Raw genomic sequence first — 21403 nt, 5'->3', positions numbered from 1 at the left:
GAACTCAGGAGTTTGAGACCAGCCTGGGCAACACAGTAAAACCCTGTCTTTACAAAAAGTACAAAAATGAGCCAGGCATGGTGGTACATGCCTATAGTCCCAGCTATGTGGGAGGATTCCTTGAGCCCGGGAGGCTGAGGCTGCAGTGAGCCAAGACTGCACCACTGCACTCCCAGGCTAGTGGGGAGGTTGAGACCCTGTCTCCAAAAAAAAAAAAAAGGAAAGAAAAAAAATAAAATATTGATCTGTACTCACTGAATTTGTGTAAGTGCTATGCTTCTTAGGCTAAAGATAATAATTTACAATTCTGCTTTGACCTTTTTTTTTTTTTTAAATGGCTGGCCCTGGAAGCCAGCCAAAGATACACTCTTGGCATTAAGAAATTTTTTTGACTAACATGACACACAAGAATGCTGTCTTCATAAGGAAGCAATACAGCTCACCAATAGCTCTGTCATTCACAAAGCAGATGCTTTCTCATAAAGAAGGTCGGCCGGGCACGGTGGCTCGTGCCTGTAATCCCAGTACTTTGGGAGGCCGACGTGGGCGGATCACAAGGTCAGGAGCAATGTGGTGAAACCCTGTCTCTAGTAAAAATACAAAAAGTTAGCCAGGCGTGGTGGTGGGCACCTGTAGTCCCAGCTACTCGGGAGGCTGAGGCAGGAGAATCACTTGAACCCGGGAGGCGGAGGTTGCAGTGAGCTGAGATAGTGCCACTGCACTCCAGCCTGGGTGACAGATCAATCAAGACTCGTCTCAAAAAAAAAAAAAAAAGAAGGCCCACACCAGTGCCTTTAAAAAGGGACTATGGGCTGGGTGCGGTGGCTCGTGCCTGTAATCCCAGCACTTTGGGAGGCTGAGGCAGGTGGATCATGAGGTCAGGAGTTCAAGACCGGCCTGGCCAAGATGGTGAAACCCTGTCTCTACTAAAAATATAAAAAGTAGCCAGGCGTGGTGGGCACCTGTAAGCCCAACTACTCGGGAGGCTGAGGCAGAGAATTGCTTGAACCCAGGAGGCAGAGTTTGCAGTGAGCCACCAAGATCGCGCCACTGCACTCCAGCCTGGGTGACAGAGCAAGACTCCTTCTCAAAAAAAAAAAAAAAAAGAATGGGACTATGGAGGCCGGGCATGGTGGTTCATGCCTGCTGTAATCCCAGCACTTTGGGAGGCCGAGGTGGGCAGTTCACTTGAGGCCAGGAGTTTGAGACCAGACTGGCCAACATAGTGAAACCCCATTATTTACTAAAAACCACAAAAATTAGCTAGGCATAATGGCACACGCCTGTAATCCCAGCTACTCGGAAGGCTGAGGCATGAGAATCGCTTGAACCTGGGAGGCAGAGACTGCAGTGAGCCAGTGAGCCAGTGAGCTGAGATCATGCCACTGCATTGCAGCCTGGGCAACAAAGCAAGACTCTGTCTCCAAAAACACAAAACAAAACAAACAAACAAAATTAATGGGACTGCAAAATCAAGTGAATCAGAAGGTATGCTACCTGACCACTTCAGATGAGCCTCTCAGGATTCACATTTATTCTTGCTTAGGAATTCTTCCTTAGAAAGGGAGCAAACTGGGAAGAGAGTGGTGGAGGATTACAAGGATAATCACTTTCTAGATTTCTATATTTTGTTTCTGATTACAAAAAAATAAGGCCTGGCCAGGTGTGGTGGCCCATGCCTATACTCCCAACACTTTGGGAGGATGAGGCGAAAGGACTGCCTAAGGCCAGGAGTTTGAGACCAGCCTGTGCAACTTAGCAAGACCTTGCCTCTACAAGAAATTTTAAAAATTAGCTGGGCGTGGTAGCGTGTGCCTGTATTTCTAGCTACTTGAAAAGCCGAGGTGGAAGGATCGCTTGAGCCCAGGGCTTCAAGGCTGCAGCAAGCTATGATTGCACCACTGCACTGCAACATGGGCAACAAGAGTCTCTGTCTTTAAAAAAATAGTAATAGCCAGGCACAGTGACTCACACCTGTAATCCCAGCACTTTGGGAGGCAGAGGTGGGCAGATCACCTGAGGTCAGGAGTTCAAGACCAGCCTGGCTAACACGGTAAGACCTTGTTTCTACTAAAAATACAAAAAATTAGCTGGGCGTGGTGGCACGCACCTATAATCCCAGCTACTCAGGAGGCTGAGGTAGGAAAATCGCTTGAACCCGGGAGGTGGAGGTTGCAGCGAGCCGAGATGGCGCCATTGCACTCCAGCTTGGGCAACAAAAGTGAAACTCCATCTCAAAAAAAAAAAATGTAATAATTATGATAACTCCCTATTAATCGCCCTTCCCCCCCAGCCCCTGGTAACCTCTATCCCATTTTCTGTCTCTATGAATTTGCCTATTCTAGGTACTATATATAAGTGGAACCATACAATATTTGTCGGTTTGTGTCTTGCTTATTTCACTTAGCATGTTTTTCAGGTTCATCCACATTGTAGCACGTGTGAGAATTTCATTGTTTTTTTAAGGCTGAATAATAAATATTCCATTATACGTTTTTTTTTTTTCTTCAGATGGAGTCTCACTCTGTCGTCCAGGCTGGAGTGCGGTGGCACGATCTCGGCTTGCTGCAAGCTCCGCCTCCTCCCGAGTTCACGCCATTCTCCTGCCTCAGCCTCCCGAGTAGCTGGGACTACAGGTACGCACCACCACGCCCAACTAATGTTTGTATTTTTAGTAGAGACGGGGTTTCACCATGTTGGCCAGGATGGTCTCGATCTCTTGACCTTGTGATCCACCCGCCTCGGCCTCCTGAAGTGCTGGGATTACAGGCGTGAGCCACCGCACTCGGCCCCATTATACGTTTATACCACATTTTGTTTATCTATTCATCTGTTGATGGCTACTTGGGGTGTTTCCACCTTTTGGCTATTGTGAATGATTGCTATTGCTATAAACAATGATGTACAAGCATCCACTTGAGTCTCTGCTTTCGATTTTTTGGAGTATATATTGAACGGTGGAATTGCTACATAATGTGATAATTCACCATTAACTTTGAGCAATTGCCAAGGTATTTTCTACAGCAGTTATGCCATTTTACAATCTGACCAGCAGTGCACCAGGGTTCTAATGTTTCCACATCTAGTGGCATAAATATTTGCCCCTGTTTTATACTTATAGCTCTTAAGTTTAGGTCTTTAGTCCATTTCAAGTTAATTTTCTTTACATGGTATAAAGTAAAGGTCCAACCTCATTCTCTTACATAGGCAGTATTGCCACAACTATTTGTTGAAAAAACTGTCTCTTCTCCCACTGATTGTTCTAGGCACCTTTGTCAAAAATCACTTAACTGGCTGTGGGTGGTGGCTCATGCCTGTAATCCCAGTACTTTGTGGGGCCAAGAGAGGCAGACCACTTGAGGTCAGGAGTTTGAGACCAGCCTGGCCAACATGGTGAAACCTCATCTCTACTAAAAATACAAAAATTAGCTGGGCATGGTGTTGCATGCCTGTTGTACCAGCTACTCGGGAGGCTGAGGCAGGAGAATTGCTTGAAACCGGGAGGCGTAGGCTGCAGTAAGCCAAGATTGTGCCACTGCACTACAGCCTGGGTGACAGAGTAAGACTCCATCTCAAAAAATAAATAAATAAATAAATAAATAAATAAATAAATAAATAAATAAAATCAATTGACTATATATGCTAGGCTTTATTCTGAGCTCTCAATTCTATTTCCTTGCTCTATATGTCTATCCTCAAATACTTTTTGAATGAATAAATGGGAAGAAGGGGGAAAAAAAGCCTAAATTTGATCTGAGTTCTAACATTAACTTGTTTTTGTTAACTTGTTCAGTGGGTTGTCTCCATAACCCCCATTTCCTCCTCCATAAAATGAGAGATTGAACTGAAAGACTCTTACAACTCCAACAATCATGATTTTATACTCAAGATTTTCCTTGACATACTACAAACAACACACATCCAATTTGTCAAGTAATCAAGAAATATTTCTAAAACTGAAAAATTATGAAAGTAGTTCAATAAATCTATACCTTCAATATCTGAAACTATTAGCATCTGAGGTTGAGAGAGACTTTCCTGAAGACCGTAGAAATGGATTGTACTGTCAAATGTTATGAAGCCAATTTTTGTTCTAGTGTTGCCAGGAAGCCTAAAAACAAATTCAGAAGAGTATTTTATCAAGTTTTAACCACATACAGATACACATAAAATATGTCCTAAGAGTTACATGAAAATATCTAATTCAATATTATAGAAATTGGCCCAACACAAACAAATGTTTAAACCACCCAACGTTTACCATGAAAACATATCTGACTCAAAGGGAAAACACTACATGTAAGCCAAACAATAAACAAAAAACAGCAATAATACAACAATCCAAAACCAAGTATAGCTATGTAAAGCTACATATAATCACTTAGGAAACAGTATGTTAAAAATACTGAAAAGTATTAATGAAATTTTGCAGATGATTTTAAGTTATAAAGCATGCTTCAAAATATTATGATACAGAAACTCTAATATTTAAGAACAAAGAAAAGTGAAAGCATCTATTTTAAAGAACTACAAATATGTGGAACTACAATTATATAAGGGGAAGAACAAACTGTTTTTCACTCTTGTTCATGCATGGGTGAGTCAGTGACAATCTCATCAATTCACAATCCCCATTCACAATCTACAACATTAAAAATACAAATGCTGGCAGGAACAAGAATGAGCTTTTCACCAAAGTGAAGGAGTTACTCCACTCGTGATGAAATTTGGCCTTCTATATGCCTCCACACCACACACAAGCACTATACTTCATTACATAGAAAGGTCACATTAGCTTTGATGGGTTACACTAGGTCTCTAAGCACCACTGGAAATAGTTATTTTAAGAGACTTAAGACACTTGATAACCAAATGCAATGTGTCTATACTGTTTAAATTCTTACTCCAATAAACTGACAGTAAAAAGGCATTTTTGAGACAACTAGGAACAAAAAATAAACTAGGTATTAGATCATATGTGGAATTACTGCTAATTTTCCTTAATACTTTAGTATTATAGTTAGGTATAAAAGTTAGTCTTGAAGTACGTATAGGTAAAATAGTATGCTGGCTGAAATTTGCTTTCAAATACTCAAGGTGGGAAAAGGTATGTGCATGAAAGGGGAAGGATGAGATTAAGCAAAAAGAGCAAAATGCTGAAGATGATGAATCTGGGTGACAGGTGACTGGAAGTTCATTACATTATTCTTCCTACCAACTATAGATTTAAAAATAATGTTTCGAAGAGAAAGTGAGGCCTAAATTAACAACTGATTTGGGTGGAGTTTTAGAACATAATTATACAGCTTTTATTTTTTAATTTCAAAAACTACTTATTCATTTAGAAAATATTATTAGTTTCATATTTAAGCTGAATTGAGAAACTTACAAATCCAGATTGTCTAACAAACTCTGGCAAACTGAATTCAAGTATCCAGTTTCGACTGCATTGTGAGACACATCAAATACAAAGAGATACACTGGAGGCTGAGGTGGTCGTAACTGAAGAAAAAAAGATCTTGTTAAGTACATTTAACAGGATTAAGTTTAAACTTATTTGCTGGGTACACATACAGCAAAACAATTTAAAAAGCATTATTTACAGATTGAGTAGAGATTATAATAAACAGGCAAAGCTATACTATATTGTTTACAGATGTACACTTAAAGGAAAAATGAGTCTGTCATTGCCATAATTCAGAAGAGTGTTTTCTCTAGAACAGGAAGGGGAAGAGATGTAATCAGAAGGGCTTGTGGCTGGGCGTGGTGGCTCATGCCTGTAATCCCAGCACTTTGGGAGGCCAAGGCGGGCAGATCACCTGAGGTCAGGAGTTCGAGACCAGCCTGACCAACATGGCGAAACCCCGTCTCTACTAAAAATACAAAAATTAGTCAGATGTGGTGGCGGGCGCTTGTAGTCCCAGCTACTCGGGAGGCTGAGGCAGGAGGATCACTTGAACCTGAGAGATGGAGGTTGCAGTGAGCCGAGATTATGCCACTGCACTTTAGCCTGGGCGACAAAGTGAGACTCCATCTCAAAAAAAAAAAAGAAGGGATTCTGGGAGTATTAGCAAGGTTCAACTGCTTGGCTTGGGTTATACTAACAAAAGTGTTTAGTTTATAATGATTTGGTAATCTGAATATTTTATGTTTTATTGATTTTTCAATATGTTTGTTGGATTTCACAATTTAGGGATATTATAGCTCTGAAAGTTACAAGTTAGCTTCAGCTGGTTATTTAAACAACAAATTACAGCCAAATCTCATAAAAACATAAGACTGTATTTTTTTTTTTCTTTTGAGATGGAGTCTCGCTGTGTCCCCCATGCTGGAGAGCAGTGGTGTGATCTCAGCTCACTGCAACCTCTGCCTCCTGGGTTCAAGAGATTCTCCTGCCTCAGCCTCCTGAGTAGCTGGGATTACAGGCACGCGCCACCACGCCCGGCTAATTTTTGTATTTTTTTAGTAGAGACAGGGTTTCACCATTTTGGCCAGGCTGGTCTTGAACTCCTGACCTCATGTGATCCGCCCGCCTTTGCTGCCTCCCAAAGTGCTGGGATTACAGGTGTGAGCCACTGCACCTGGCCAAGACTGTATTTTAAACTTCCAAATCCAAAGATTTGTTCTCAATTCAGTAAAAAGCATCAAATAGCCACAGTCAGAACTGGGTATGCAGTATACAATCTTCCTTGGTATCTGCAAGAGATTAGTTCCATGATCTCCCACCTCGAATACCAAAATCTAAGGATGCTCAATTCCCTTACATACAATGGTGTATTATTTGCATATAACCTATGCACATCCTTCTGTATACTTTAAATCATCTCTAGATTTTTAAAATAATACCTAATACAACATAAATGCTATGTAAATAGTTGCTATACTGTATATTAAAATTTGTATTATAATTTTTTTTTTAGAGAGAAGGTGTTGCTCTGTCACTCAGGCTGGAGTGCAGTGATGCAATGCAATCACAGCTCACTGCAGCCTTGAACTCCTGGGCTCAAGCGATCCTTCCACCTCAGCCTCCCAAGTACCTGGGACTATAAGCACACACCACAATTCCTGAAATTTTTTGCAGAGACTTGGGTCTCGCTACATTGCCCAGGCTGGTCTCGAACTGTTGGCTTCAAGCAATCCTCCTGCATCGGCTTCCCAAAGTGCTGGGATTATAGGTGTGAGCCACCATGTCTGTCCTATAATATTTTTTACTGTGTTTTTCTGAACATTTTCGATCCATGGGTAGTTGAATCCACGGATGCAGAACTCATGGATACAGAGTCAACTGTACTTTTATATATTTTTGCATGTATCACTTGCCAAATCCACACAACCTGCCCCTCAAGAGATAGAAAGGAGCAAACACCTTCTGCTATAGGAAAGTTTCTAAATTTAAAGGAAGCAATTTTTTGCAAAGTGTGGGTGATAAAGGGAAACTAGGAAGGTAAATTTAAAAGAACAAGTGCTTCTGGTTTTTTTTGTTTTAATCCAATAAAGGAACATCTACTCTGTAGATGGCTATTACCAACCACTTAAGTGCAACAAAATGTTTTCTTTTTTTTTTTTTTTTTTGAGACGGAGTCTCGCACGGTTGCCCAGGCTGGAGTGCAGTGGCGCAATCTCGGCTCACTGCAACCTCTGCCTCCCTAGTTCAAGCAATTCTCCTGCCTCAGTCTCCCAAGTAGCTGGGATTACAGGCGTATGTCACCACGTCTGGCTAACTTTTGTATTTTTAATAGAGACGGGGTTTCACCATGTTGGTAAGGCTGGTGTCGAACTCCTGACCTCCAGTCATCCGCCCACCTCGACCTCCCAAATTGCTGGGATTACAGGTGTGAGCCACTGCACCTGGCCAACAAAATGTTTTCTATATAGAAGCTTTTCTGTGGTAAGGAGACTGGTTCCTCACAAGTTTACAGAAAAATGGACCCAACTGCCCAGATAAAGACACAAAAATATATTATTATTATTATTTTTTTTTTTGAGATGGAGTTTCGCTCTTTTGCCCAGGCTGGGGTGTGGTGGCGCAACCTTGGCTCACTGCAACCTCTGACTTTCGGTTTCAAGCATTTTTCCTGCCTAAGCCTCCCAAGTAGCTGGGATTACAGGCACTCACGACGAGGCCTGGCTAATTTTTGTATCTTTAGTAGAGACGGGGTTTTACCATGTTGGCCAGGTTGGTCTCGAACTCCTGACCTCATAATCCGTCTGGCTTGGCATCCCAAAGTGCTGGGATTACAGGCAGGAGGCACTGTGCCCAGCCAAAATACACTAAAATATTAAAAGGTAGTGTTGAGAGTTATCTTCATATTCCCTTTTCCCAAGAGATAATTATGGCATGGTGAAAGAGTAACCAAATCAAAAGGCCTAAATTATTATGCAAGTTCTACTACTAAGTGAAATTTGGCATGTCACTTAACCTAAGTCTGCTTTCATATCTGTAAAAGAGGATTAACAGCATTTTTCTAGCTTGCTTCAGAATACTGTTTGTGCTGATCAAAAGTGTACGTGCTTTATAAAATGTAAAGTGCTAATTAAACATTAGGCATTCACAACCAGCCTAAGCAACATAGTGAGACTCTGTCTCTAAAAAACTTTTAAAAAATTAGCAGGGCATGGTGGTGCATGTCTGTAGTCCCAGCTACTTGGGAGGCTGAGGCAGGAGAATTGCTTGAGCCCGTGAAGTTGAGGCCACAGTGAGCTATGATAGTGCCACTGCACTTTAGCTTCAGCAACAAAGACCCTCCTCTCTAAAAGAAATAAACGTTAAACAAAAAAATTAGGCATAGTAATTAGTTTTAAAATGCAAGACCTCAGATATTCTCACGGGTGTAGAAAAGAACAATATTTGCAAGAGGATGTTCATCATAGCTTTTCTATTATTTCTAATAGAAAAAAAATTTGTATGAAGGAAAAATGAAGCAATAGGGAAAAAAAAAATGACTGTAACTTATAAGTAAATATGAGCTGGCCGGGCGCGGTGGCTCATGCCTGTAATCCCAGCACTCTGGGAGGCCGAGGTGGGAGGATCACAAGGTCAGGAGTTTGAGACCAGCCTGACCAACATGGTGAAACCCCGTCTCTATTAAAAACTCAAAAATTAGCCAGGTTTTGGCTCACGCCTATAATCCCAGCTACTCAGGAGGCTGAGGCAGGAGAATTGCTTGAACCCAGGAAGCGGAGGTTGCAGTGAGCCAAGATCACAGCACTGCACTCCAGCCTGGGTGACAGAGTGAGACTCCGTCTCAAAAAAAAAAGTAAATACGAGCCCAATATTATATTGGAAATTTCTGAATGTTACATAAGACACTTAAATGGGACTTTACATAAACTTTTACCTTTCAAATATACCCTTCTATATTAATTACTTTAGTAATAAACAAGTATTACACTTTTACACATTTAAAAACATAAAATTTTGGCTGGGCACAGCGGCTCACACCTGTAATCCCAGCACTTTGGGAGGCCAAGGTGGGCAGATCACTCGAGCCCAGGAATTCGAGACTAGCCTGGGCAACATAGCAAAACTCTGTCTCTAATAAAAATAAGCCAGGTGTGGTGGTGCGTGCCTATAGCCCCAGCTACTCAGGAGGCTGAGGTGGGAGGATCACTTGGGCACAGGAGGTCGAGGCTGCAGTGAGCCTTGAACCTGCCACTGCACCACTGCACTCCAGCATGGGCAATGAGAGTGAAACTCTGTCTCAAAATAAAATAAAATAAAATTTTGTTACAGGATGCTGTATTGTTTTACTTAAAACCTGGTAATAAAAAATGGGTATACTGTATCAAAAAATAAAAGTTTACCATGTATTCTGAAGGAGCCATAAACTCAATAGTAGCATTTTGAACTTCTGGTCTTCTGTGAGGTTCTCCATAAACTCTGGTCAAAGGGTTGTACAAGAATTCTTCAGGAACTATATAAAGTTAACAATACACATATTGAAAAAACTGAAAAGAATTTAATGTATTTTGCATTTGGCCACTTTCTTCCTTGAAAAGATGACAAACATTCATTAAATGTCAATTATTTTCTTTTTTTTTTTTTGAGACAGAGTTTCACTCTGTTGCCCAGGCTGGAGTGCAGTGGTGCAATCTCAGCTCACCGCAACCTCCACCTCCTAGGTTCAAGCGATTCTCCTGCCTCAGCCTCCCGAGTAGCTAGGATTACAGGCATGCACCACCACGCCCGGCTAATTTTTTGTATTTTTAGTACAGACGGGGTTTCTCCATGTTGGTCAGGCTGGTCTCGAACTCCCGACCTCAGGTGATCCGCCCGCCTTGGCCTCCCAAAGTGCTGGGATTACAGATGTGAGCTACCACACCCGGCCTATTTTCTTAAATTTCCCAATTATACAAGGATATTAACATTTCACATATGAAATGTACAGACACTAGCTGGCACTAGAAGCTATGGTAAGACAATTTCAGAGGTCAAGGTCATAAGGTTTAGTAAGTTTCATTAATTAATGAGAACTTTATGGAACATCACTTAACCTAACATCATACCTACCACTTATAATACACTAGTGGTCAAAGAGTATTTTCTAAATTAATTATCATTGTATCTGTCTTCCTACTAATTGTTTAGAAATTCAAATCCCTATGCACTCTAAAGGGTAAGCTATAGTTCAGGAAATAGCCTGGTTTGCAGATGAAAGGGGCTTCAACTTTTATTACAATTTCATTTTGTATATTAAAGCACCTACACATAAAAATTTTAAAGGTAACTAAATACTTCATGTACATTTTCAGAATTGTTACAGTGCAAGAGAAAGTTCTTAGCCTATCCTTACTTTTCTATACTCAAAAAAAAACCACACACACACAAACAATAAAACTGTTTTTTTTGTTTTGTTTTATTTGTTTGTTTGAGATGGAGTTTTGCTCTTGTTGCCAAGGCTGGAGTGCAATGGTGCAATCTCGGTTCACTGCAACCTCTGCCTCCCGGGTTCAAGCGATTCTCCTGCCTCAGCCTCCCGAGTAGCTGGGATTACAGGCGCCTGCCACCACACCCAGCTAATTTTTTTATATTTTTAGTAAAGATGGGGTTTCACTACATTGGCCAGGCTGGTCTCAAACTCCTGACCTTAGGTGATCCACCCACCTCAGCCTCCCAAAGTGTTGGGATTACAGGCGTGAGCCACTGCACCTGGCTCTGTTTTGTTTGTTTTTGAGACAGAGTCTCGCTCTGTCACCCAGGCTGGAGTGCAATGGCTCGATTTCAGCTCACTGAAACCTCTGCTTCCTGGGTTCAAGCGATTCTCCTGCCTCAGCCTCCTGAGTAGCTGGGATTATAGGCGCCCGCCACCACACCCGGTTAATTATTGTATTTTTAGTAAAGATGGGGTTTCACTGTGTTGGCCACACTGATCTCGAACTCCTGACCTCAGGTGATCCACCGCCTCGGCCTCCCAAAGTGCTGAGATTAGAGGCGTAAGCCACCGTGCCCATCCAATAAAACTGGTTTTTAAAAACTCTTGGCCAAGGCTGGGTGTGTTCTCGGGAGGCTGAGGCAGGAGAATTGCTTGAACCTGGGAGGCAGAGAGGTTTCAGTGAGCTGAGATCATGCCACTACACTCCAGCCTGGTGACAGAGCCAGACTCCGTCTCAAAAACAAACAAACAAAAACAAACTCTTGGCCGGGTGCAGTGGCCCATGCCTGTTAATCCCAGCACTTTGGGAGCCTGAGGTGGGCAGATCACTTGAGGTCAGGAGTTCTAGACCAGCCTGGCCAAAACGGTGAAACTCCACCCCTACTAAAGATATAAAAATTAGCCGGCCGTGGTGGTGGATGCCTGTAATTCCAGCTACTCAGGAGGCTGAGGCAGGAGAATTGCTTGAACCTGGGAGGCGGAGGTTGCAGTGAGCCAAGATCACGCCACTGCACTCAAGCCTGGGCAACAGAGTGAGACTCCATCTCAAAAACAAAAACAAAAACAAAACTCTTATATTCCTCTATTTCTCAAATCTTTCAAATAGACACTGTGGATACTGGCATACCCACTTCCTTCTCTAATCCTAACAGAACCCTGTTGATTACATTATAGTCCTCAAATAAAAACTGTGACATAGTTATTGAGAGAAATCTCCTCCTCCTCAATTACTGAGAAAACTACATTCAACTAACCTTCTAGCACTGCCTACCTCCCTTCATTCAGCAGTGAATGAATTGGGCAGCTATTCTGTGGACTTATTTTCTTTCACCCTAGAGAAAAGGCATGGGATAATTTCTAAATAAAAATGTTTCTTAAATTCCTGGCTTAAGTAATACCACGAAATATACCACTTATTATATACCCAATACAATGTAAAAATGGGATATCCATGTAATACTATCATTATTTTTTGCTTAAAAAATAAATAATTAAATTTATTTATAAATATAAATGCACAGAAAAAAGTTACCTGTAGTTTTCTCTGAGTGGAAGGATTGACTACAGGTAAATAAAAGGGTTTTTTTTTTAACTGTGCATTTGTATCATCTGATTTCCCTACAATGCAAGTAGAAATGTTTAAATGTTTCAAAAAAGCATCCCATACCATCATTGACTCGATAACATAAGTTACACTTCCATCTCCTTTGATCAAGAAAGCTGACAAAAGGATTGATGTACGTCCTGCATGAACGGCATCTCACAATTGTACTGGAGGTAACCACAGGCAATTGCTGAAAAAAAAAAACAGAATTAAATTTTTAAAGGCAAAAATCATCATGTTGAAAACATAAGCATGAATCCATCCTGTCTAAATAACTGTTGGGATATTATCATTTTAGAGAAAACCTAGAGTACAAGATGTATCTAAACTGCCATACACAAAAACCATGTAGTTGAAATGTATTAAATTTAAACCCTAATATTTTGCTCCAAGACCATTCTCATTAAAAGTTGTCTTTAAAAAAAAAAAAATTATTGGCTGGGGACAGTGGCTCACATGTGTAACTCCAGCACTTTGGGAGCCAAGGCGGAAGGATTGCTTGAGGCCAGGAGTTTGAGACCGGCCTGGGCAACATAGTGAAACATGACCCTCTCAAAAGATTTAAAAAATTAGCCCAGTGTGGTGAGCTGGGTTGAAGTGGGAGCATCACTTGAGCCTGGGAGGTCAAGGCTGCAGTGAGCCATGACTGAGCCACTGCACTCCAACATGGGCAACAGAGCAAGACCCAGTCTCAAAAAATAAAATAAAATAAAAATGTAAAAAACATTTTTTTCCTCATTAAACACTCATATTGCAAAACCAAAATAGCAGGCCAGGCACAGTGGCTAACACCTATGTCTAAAATCCCAGCACTCTGGTGGGAGGCCGAGGCAGGAAGATTACTTGAGGCCAGGAGTTTGAGACCAACCTGGGCAAGAAAGTAAGACCCTGTCTCTATTTTAAAAATAAAAATAGGCTGGGCGTGGTGGCTCATGCCTGTAATCCCAGCACTTTGGGAGGCCAAGGCGGGTGGAACGCGAGGTCAGGAGTTCAAGACCAGCCTGGCCAACGTGGTGAAACCTCGTCTCTACTAAAAATACAAAAATTAGCTAGGCGTAGTGGCAGGTGCCTATAATCCCAGCTACTCGGGAGGCTGAGGCAGGAGAATTGCTTCAACCCTGGGAGGCGGAGGTTGCAGTGAGCCAAGATTACACCACTGTACTCCAGCCTGGGCAACAGAGCAAGAATCCATCTTGGAAATAAATTAAAAATATATATATATATATATATCCCAGTGCTTTGGAAGGCCAAAGCAGGAGGATCACTTGAGGCTGGGAGCTAGAGACCAACCTGAGCAACACAGCAACAGCCCATCTCTACCAAAAAAAAAGAGTTTTTAAATAAATAAATAATAAGTTAAAAAAATAAAACCAAGATGGTAAATTTACAATGTACTTTTGGCATAAATGGCAAAGAAAAAAAAATCAACATTCTAAAATATATGACCAATGAAACTATTACAAAGTTTGTTGATGTTACATTAAGAAGCTTACTTAGTTCTCAACTGTAGTAAAGTAAGGTGAGGTTAATTTAAATAACCAATTAAACTTTGGAATTACACTCCTAGTTAAAGTTTATCCTACATATTAAAAGTTCTAAAGTCTTAGCTGGGTATAGTGGCCAATGCCTACAGTACCACTTACTCTGTCTGGAGGCTGAGGCAGGAGGACTGCTTGAGCCCAAGAGTTCAAGGCTGCAGTGAGCTATGATCATGGAACTGCACTCTAACCTGGGTGACAACGAGAGACCCGGTCTCTAATAAATAAATAAATAAATAAATAAATAACAGTAAATACATGGGAAGGGTCTTTGTAAGACTATCAGATTTGGGGAGATTTGTTTTGATTTACTAGAAACCCTGAGACAGGTGAACACTGATCAACTTAACTGAGAGCCAGTGCCTTGGACAACAAAGTGACATAGCATCTCATCTTTAAAGAAAGGTTTTATTTATTTATCTTTTTTTTTTTTTTTTTTTGAGACAGTCTCACTCTATTGCCCAGACTGGAGTACAGTGTGGGATCTTGGCTCACTGCAACCTCCACCTCCCGGGTTCAAGCGATTCCCTTGCCTCAGCCTCCCCAGTAGCTGGGATTATAGGTGTGCATCACCATGCTTGGCTAAATTTTCTATTTCTGGTAGAGACGAGTTTCACCACATTGGCCAAGCTGGTCTTGAACTCCTGACCTCAGGTGATCAGCCCGCCTCAGCCTCCCAAAGTGCTAGGATTACAGGTGTGAGCAACTGCACCTGGCCTTTATCTTTTTTTTTTTTTTTAAGATAAGGATCTCATACCCAATCCTGGGCAACGCAGTTAAGACTCTGCTTCTTAAAAAAAAAAAAAAAATCAATACAGGCAATAAAATTATATCACCGCCAAAAAAATCCTATCACCAAAAGTAGTGTGTTTTGGGAAAGTCAGCAATCCTCAAGAGTATGTGGCCACAGAGCTTTAGGACAAAGGTAGATCAGTTTCTTTTTTCTTTTGAAATAACTTTTCTTTTTGGATACAGGGTCTCACTCTGTCACCCAGGCTGGAGTGCAGTAGTACAATCATGTCTCACTGCAGCCTCAACCTCCTGGGCTCAAGTGATCCTCCCACCTTAGCCTCCCGAGTAGCCAGGACTAGGCTGGTCTTGAACTCATAGACCCAAGCAATTCTCCCACCTTGGCCTCCAAAAGTGCTGGGATTACAGGCCATGAGCCACCATGTCTGGCTTAAAACAACTTTTAAAAATAACAAATTTTACTGCAAGGATGGCAGAACGGGGAGACTAGGGTAAAGTACTTTAATGGGTAAATAATTCACAACCTGTTAAAATAGTATGATGCATTTATTTAGTTTCTCTCAGTGCCTCTATTCTATTCAGTACTTTTTGAATTTTCCAGCAATATACTTACTTTACCTAGTATTTGAAAGTGTTTAGTAATAAAATTTTTGGTTGAATTGTAAGTAATCTGTCAATCATCGACTTCCTAAAGATAGATCAAACAAATTCTATATGTAATTCTTGCATCATTGCAGAAAATTTTCACCACCAAGATAATTTTGCACAAAAGACATTTACCTTCACTAAAGAGGCTGGGTGTAGTGGCTCAGGCCTATAAATCCCAGCACTTTGGGAGGTGGGCAGATCACTTGAGGTCAGTTCGAGACCAGTCTGGCCAACATGGTGAAACACCATCTCTACTAAAAATAAAAAAATTAGCTGGGTGTGGTGGCAGATGCCTATAATGCCAGCTACTTAGGAAGCTGAGGCAAGAGAATCGCCTGAACCTGGGAGGCAGAGATCGCGGTGAGCCGAGATCTCGCCACTACACTCCAGCCTGGGCGACAGTGAGACCCAGTCTCAGAAAAAAAAAAAAAAAAAAAAAAAGCCAGGCGCAGCGGCTCACGCCTGTAATCCCAGCACTTTGGGAGGCCAAGGCAGGTGGATCACGAGGTCAGGAGTTCAAGACCAGCCTGGCCAAGATGGTGAAACCCCCTCTCTACTAAAAATACAAAAATTAGCCAGGCGCGGTGGCAGGCACCTGTAATCCCAGCTACTAGGGAGGCTGAGGCAGGAAAATCGCTTGAACATGGAGGGCAGAGGTTGCAATAAGCTGAGATTGCGTCACTGCACTCCAGCCTGGGCGACAGAGGGAGACTCCGTCTCAAAAAAAAAAAAAAGAAAAGAAAAGAAACATACCACTAAGTCTTTGAAAGGATGAAGCAGCAGCCCCAAAGGAAGTTTGGCTTTATTCAATAAGGCCTGCGTCTGAGGAATGCTAGTCAGCGTGCATCGAAATAACCTATATCAAAGTAAAAAGTATGTATCAGTTGCTGCTATGATTATTTTTGAACAAAAGAACAACAAAGATTTAAAAGGTATACATTTTAATACTGGATCAGATTACAGATGAAATATTTCAATAGAGTCTCAAAATTTTATCCCATTTAAATATTTAAATCTAAGTCCTATGCAGAAATAGAGTGGATGGTTATCCTATAACTAAAATGTAGTCTCTTTTTGGCTTGTGTGTAAAACAGTCTAAACTATCAAATGACTTCTTTTTTGTTTTGTAAGTCTAGTTGACACTGGAATTAAATTAAACTTAGGTGATGGCCCAAATTGCAAAGTCTATTATTTAAAAGTTCAGTTTTGCTGAAGATTCTAAATACAATTTAAAGGTACCAAATTTAATTTATCAGAAATTATTGATGATATACATCTAAGCTTATGGTAAGTTTTTAGGAAGAAAAGGTATTATGTTTGTTATGAAATTAATTTTAAATGAGAGCAAATAAAGGATTATGTAGAATCAAATCCCTGTACTTTGGATTTTGAAGAAAGAAAGTAAACACCATAATGATAATGAATATCATAATCTCATTAGAGCTGATAAGAACAAAATCACTTCAGGAGTTACATCCCTATTTCTTGATGTAGGACTTTTCAAATCTCTATTAAGTAAACAAGTAAAAGAGTTCTATCATCTGTATCCAGAACTTTCATAAATTAATAATTTGTACAGCTTATTCATAACACCTGATGTGCCCCCTGCAAAAAGCTAGGAAACTTTTCGGACATGCATAATGTCACATCTGAAGCCTTACTCTGGGTTACAGTTGAGTTTCTGGATGTCTTCATGCAAATTTGGAACTGGAGGCTTCAAAGGTGTTGACGGAAGCATGTTTCTTTCTTGAAGAAGATTGACAACTCTTAGACCCTCTGGTTGTAGACTTAATCCACTCATGCTTGTGGTTAAATGATTAGCACCTAAGGGAGTCTACAGATACATAATTTTAAAGTAAGTAACTTTTATTAAGTGTGTAGGGAAGTGGTTAATTTCTCTGTAAATAACAAAAGTGTAATCTAGATCTCTTGGCCAATCTTTTGGTTCTGGAAAAATGTATAAAGACAAAGGCTTTATGAAATATCCATTATTATTCTAAATGGTTATAAAAATGTATAATATATCTTCCTAAAACTTTCTTCATGTGTATACAGTTTAAACCAAATGGAGAAATAGGTTAAAGAAAATCCCAAAAAGTTTACCTGAGTAAAGGCTTGTGGCCCACTTGGGTAATTCAAGGAAGAGGGTGGTACTCCAGTTGCACCAGGTGGTGTTGTGGTCTGATAACCAGGTGGTAAGGAGGGATATGAATATCCAACACTTCGGCTCATCTTGGGATTCTTGTTAGTAAGCTGTGGTGTTGCTAGAAACAAGGTAACTTTTAAGTTCTATTTTATACTCCAGAATACTTGATTTATTTATTTAAAAAAAACATTTTTTTTGGAGAAAGGGTCTCACTATTGCCCAGGCTGCAGTGCAGTGGTGCAATCACACCTCACTGCAGCCTTAACCTCCTAGGTTCAAGTGATCCTCCTGTGTCAGCCTCCCAAGTAGCTGGAATGACTGGTGTGTGCCATCATGCCTGGCTAATGTTTTTGTATGTTTTGTAGAGACGGGACTTCACCATGTTGTCCAGGCTGGGATTACAGGCGTAAGCCACCATGACTGGCCCAGAATGCTTTAAATCAACACATAAATCTAATAAGTTATAGGTATTATAACTCCAAAATTCTTTGGATAATTTAATACTTTCATTTATCAAATTTTTAAAATAAGACAAACACCAGTAACAAATAGCAATGATTAAAATCTATTTATTTTATTTTATTTATCATTTTATTTTTCGAGATGGAGTCTCACTCTGTCGCCCAGGCTGGAATGCAGTGACACAACCTTGGCTCACTGCAACCTCTACCTCCCGGGTTCAAGCGATTTTCCTGCTTCAGCCTCTCGAGTAGCTGGGACTACAGGTGTGTGCCACCACACCACCTAATTTTTGTATTTTTAGTAGAGATGGGGTTTTACTACGTTGGTCAGACTGGTCTCAAACTCCTGACCTCAGGTGATCTGCCTGCCTTGGCCTCCCGAAGGCAGGATTACAGGCATAAGCCACCGTGCCCGGCCAAAAATCTTGTTAATGGATTTACACTAGTTAATATTTTATACTATAGTAGTAGACACAAAAACTAGTTTGCACAGTTAATTTACTTTCATATCGGCTGGGTGTGGTGACTCATGCCTGTAATCCCAGCACTTTGGGAGGCTGAGGTGGGTGGATCACTTTGAGGTCAGGAGTTGGAGACCAGCCTGGCCAACACAGTGAAATCCCATCACTACTAAAAAGTACAAAAATTACCCAGGTGTGGTGGCATGCGCCTGTAGTTCCAGCTACTTGAGAGGTTGAGGTGGTAGAACTGCTTGAATCCAGGAGGTGGAGGTGAGCCGAGATTGTGCCCACTGCACTCCAGCCGGGACGACAGAGGGAAACTGTCTCAAAAACAAAAACAAAAACAAAAACAAAACTAACAAAACAAAAGAACAGTTAATTTACTTTCATATCATGTACTAAATTTTGTATTCAGACTAAAATTTTAATTCAAAACAACTTTAATTAAAACATCCTGGCAGGGCGAGGTGGCTCATACCTGTAATCCCAGCACTTTGGGAGGCCGAGGTAGGTGGATCACAAGGTCAGGAGATCGAGACTATCCTGCCCAACGTGGTTAAACCCCATCTCTACTAAAAATACAAAAATTAACTGGGCGTGGTGGCACATGCCTGTAATCCCAGCTACTCGGGAGGCTGAGGCAGGAGAATCGCTTGAACCAGGGAGTTGGAGGTTGCAGTGAGCCAAGATCACACAACTGCACTCCAATCTGGGCGACACAGCAAGAATCCATCTCAGAAAAAAAAAAAAAAAAAAAAAATCCTAAATGGGCCGTGTGAGGTGGTTCACACCTGTAATCCCAGCAAATCGGGGAACCAAGGCAGGAGGGATCTCTTCAAGCCAAGGGTTCGAGACCAGCCCAGGCAATATATTGAGACCCACCCCCCCATCTCTACAAAAATAAAAAAACTAGCCTGGCATGGTACCATATGCCTATAGTCCCTGCTACTCAGGGAGGGTGAGGTAGAAGATCACACGAGCCCAGGAGTTTGAGGCTACAGTGAGCTATAACAGTGCTACTGCACTTGAGCCTGGGTGACAGAGACCCTGTCTCAAAAAAAAAAAAAAAATCCTAAAAGTACTCTATAGTCAAAACATAATAATAATAAATCCATGATCCCAATTCTGACAGAAGAAAAACTTAACAAAAAATCTAATGCATAGAAATAAAAAATGTTAAATAATAGAGCCAGATGTTATGGCACATGCCTATTATCCCAGCACTTTGGGAGGCAAAATGGGCAGATCGCTTGAGCCCAGGAATTCAAGACCAGCCTGGGTAACATGGTGAAACCCTGCCTCTACAAAAAATACAAAAATTAGCCAGGGCCTGGGCATGGTGGCTCATGCCTATAATCCCAGCACTTTGGGAGGCTGAGGCGGGCAGATCACTTGAGGTCAGGAGTTAGAGGACAGCCTGGCCAACATGGTGAAACGCTGTCTCTACTAAAAATACAAAAATCAGCAGGGTGTGGTGGCGGGTGCCTCTAATACCAGCTAACTGGGAGGCTTAAGTGGGAGAATCACTTGAACCTGGGAGGCAGAGGCTGCAGTGAACCGAGATCCTGCCACTGCACTCCAGCCTAAGCAACAGAGTGAGACTCAGTCTCAAAAAACAAAAACAAAAACAAAAAGCTGGGCATGGTGACACGTGGCTATGGTCCCAGCTACTCAGGAGGCTGAGGTGGGAGGACTGCTTGAGCCCAGGAGACTGAGGCTGCAGTGAGCCATGATCGCACCACTGCACTCCAGCCTGAGCGACAGAGTGAGACCCTGTGTCCAAATAAATAAATAAATAAGTTAATAGTATGTATGGCTACATGATTATGAAGTTTCCCTCTTAGTTTCCTATATATTTGTACAATTACCACATATTATTTCTATAATCAGAAAAAAGAGATTAAAAAAAAAACTTTCATAGCATCTCACCCAATAAGCCACCTCCTTCAATCTCATCGTAACTACTGTGGACCACCATAGATCCGTTATTGGTATTTGATGTAATACCTAAGAAGGAAGTTCATCAACAAGATTTTAATTAGAATGATTATTACAATCTCTGTATGATTTTAACTAATATCCAAAATTTTAAATAATTTTCTAAACAACAAATAATTTAAAACCACAGCCTATTAAAAACATAAAAAATCCAAGTTTTTACATATATGATAGTTTCAAGTAATTTAGCTGCAACTTCAGGGAAAGGAAACATGAGTCTTTGGAAAGAGTCTTTTTTCACCTTACATTGTACCTAAGCCAAAGGCCCAAATAACAAGGCTTTTTCAAAACCTACTCCAGCAAAATAACTTCTAGCAAAAGATGGTTCTTTATGAAGTTTATAAAATTATATACCATCTGAAAGATTTCAGCAGTTGTGAGAGCTGCATTAAAAACCTCTAAGGAGCAGTACACAATGAAAAAAAATTATCAAAATCAAAACTACCTAAAGAAAAAGAGGCCAGGTGCGGTGGCTCACGCCTGTAATCCCAGCACTTTGGGAGGTCAAGGCGGGCGGATCACGAGGTCAGGAGTCAGAGATCAGCCTGGCCAACATGGGGAAACCCCGTCTCTACTAAAAATACAAAAAAAATTAGCTGGGTGTGGTGGCGCGTGCCTGTAATCAGCACGTGCCTGTAATCAGCTACTCAGGAGGCTGAGACAGGAAATTCCTTGAACCTGAGAGGCAGAGGTTGCTGTGAACCAAAATCGTGCCACTGCACTCCAGCCTGGGCGACAGAGCGAAACTCCATCTCAAAAAAACAAACCAAAAAAGAAAGTAAAATTATGAGGAGCAAAGACCTTACTTTCTTTTCTTTTCTTTTTTTTTGAGATGGAGTCTCACTCTGTTGCCCAGGCTGGAGTGAAGTGGTGCGATTTCAGCTCACAGCAACCTCCACCTCCTGGGTTCAAGGGATTCTCCTG

At 41.2% G+C, this 21403-nt stretch overlaps 1 protein-coding gene across 2 annotated transcripts in view; it reads right to left on the bottom strand.

Annotated features, from left to right (window-relative positions):
* The window catches only part of SEC24A (SEC24 homolog A, COPII coat complex component), a 77852-nt gene that overhangs the window by 33059 nt on the left and 23390 nt on the right, over positions 1 to 21403 (bottom strand). For both annotated transcript variants that reach the window (XM_008954645.6, XM_003829270.7), the window contains exons 4-11: positions 20411 to 20488; positions 17517 to 17677; positions 17075 to 17247; positions 16167 to 16269; positions 12541 to 12667; positions 9805 to 9914; positions 5390 to 5502; positions 3993 to 4111 (exon numbers count right to left, since the gene is read on the bottom strand). In XM_008954645.6, coding sequence (XP_008952893.3) covers positions 3993 to 4111; positions 5390 to 5502; positions 9805 to 9914; positions 12541 to 12667; positions 16167 to 16269; positions 17075 to 17247; positions 17517 to 17677; positions 20411 to 20488 — 984 coding nt within the window. The remainder of the gene's footprint in view (positions 1 to 3992; positions 4112 to 5389; positions 5503 to 9804; positions 9915 to 12540; positions 12668 to 16166; positions 16270 to 17074; positions 17248 to 17516; positions 17678 to 20410; positions 20489 to 21403) is intronic.

The sequence above is a fragment of the Pan paniscus genome, chromosome 4 (genome assembly GCF_029289425.2).
Source record: "Pan paniscus chromosome 4, NHGRI_mPanPan1-v2.0_pri, whole genome shotgun sequence".
NCBI lineage: Eukaryota > Metazoa > Chordata > Mammalia > Primates > Hominidae > Pan > Pan paniscus.
Note: the sequence above shows the minus strand (reverse complement) of the source record. Positions and strands in the feature narration are given on the sequence as shown.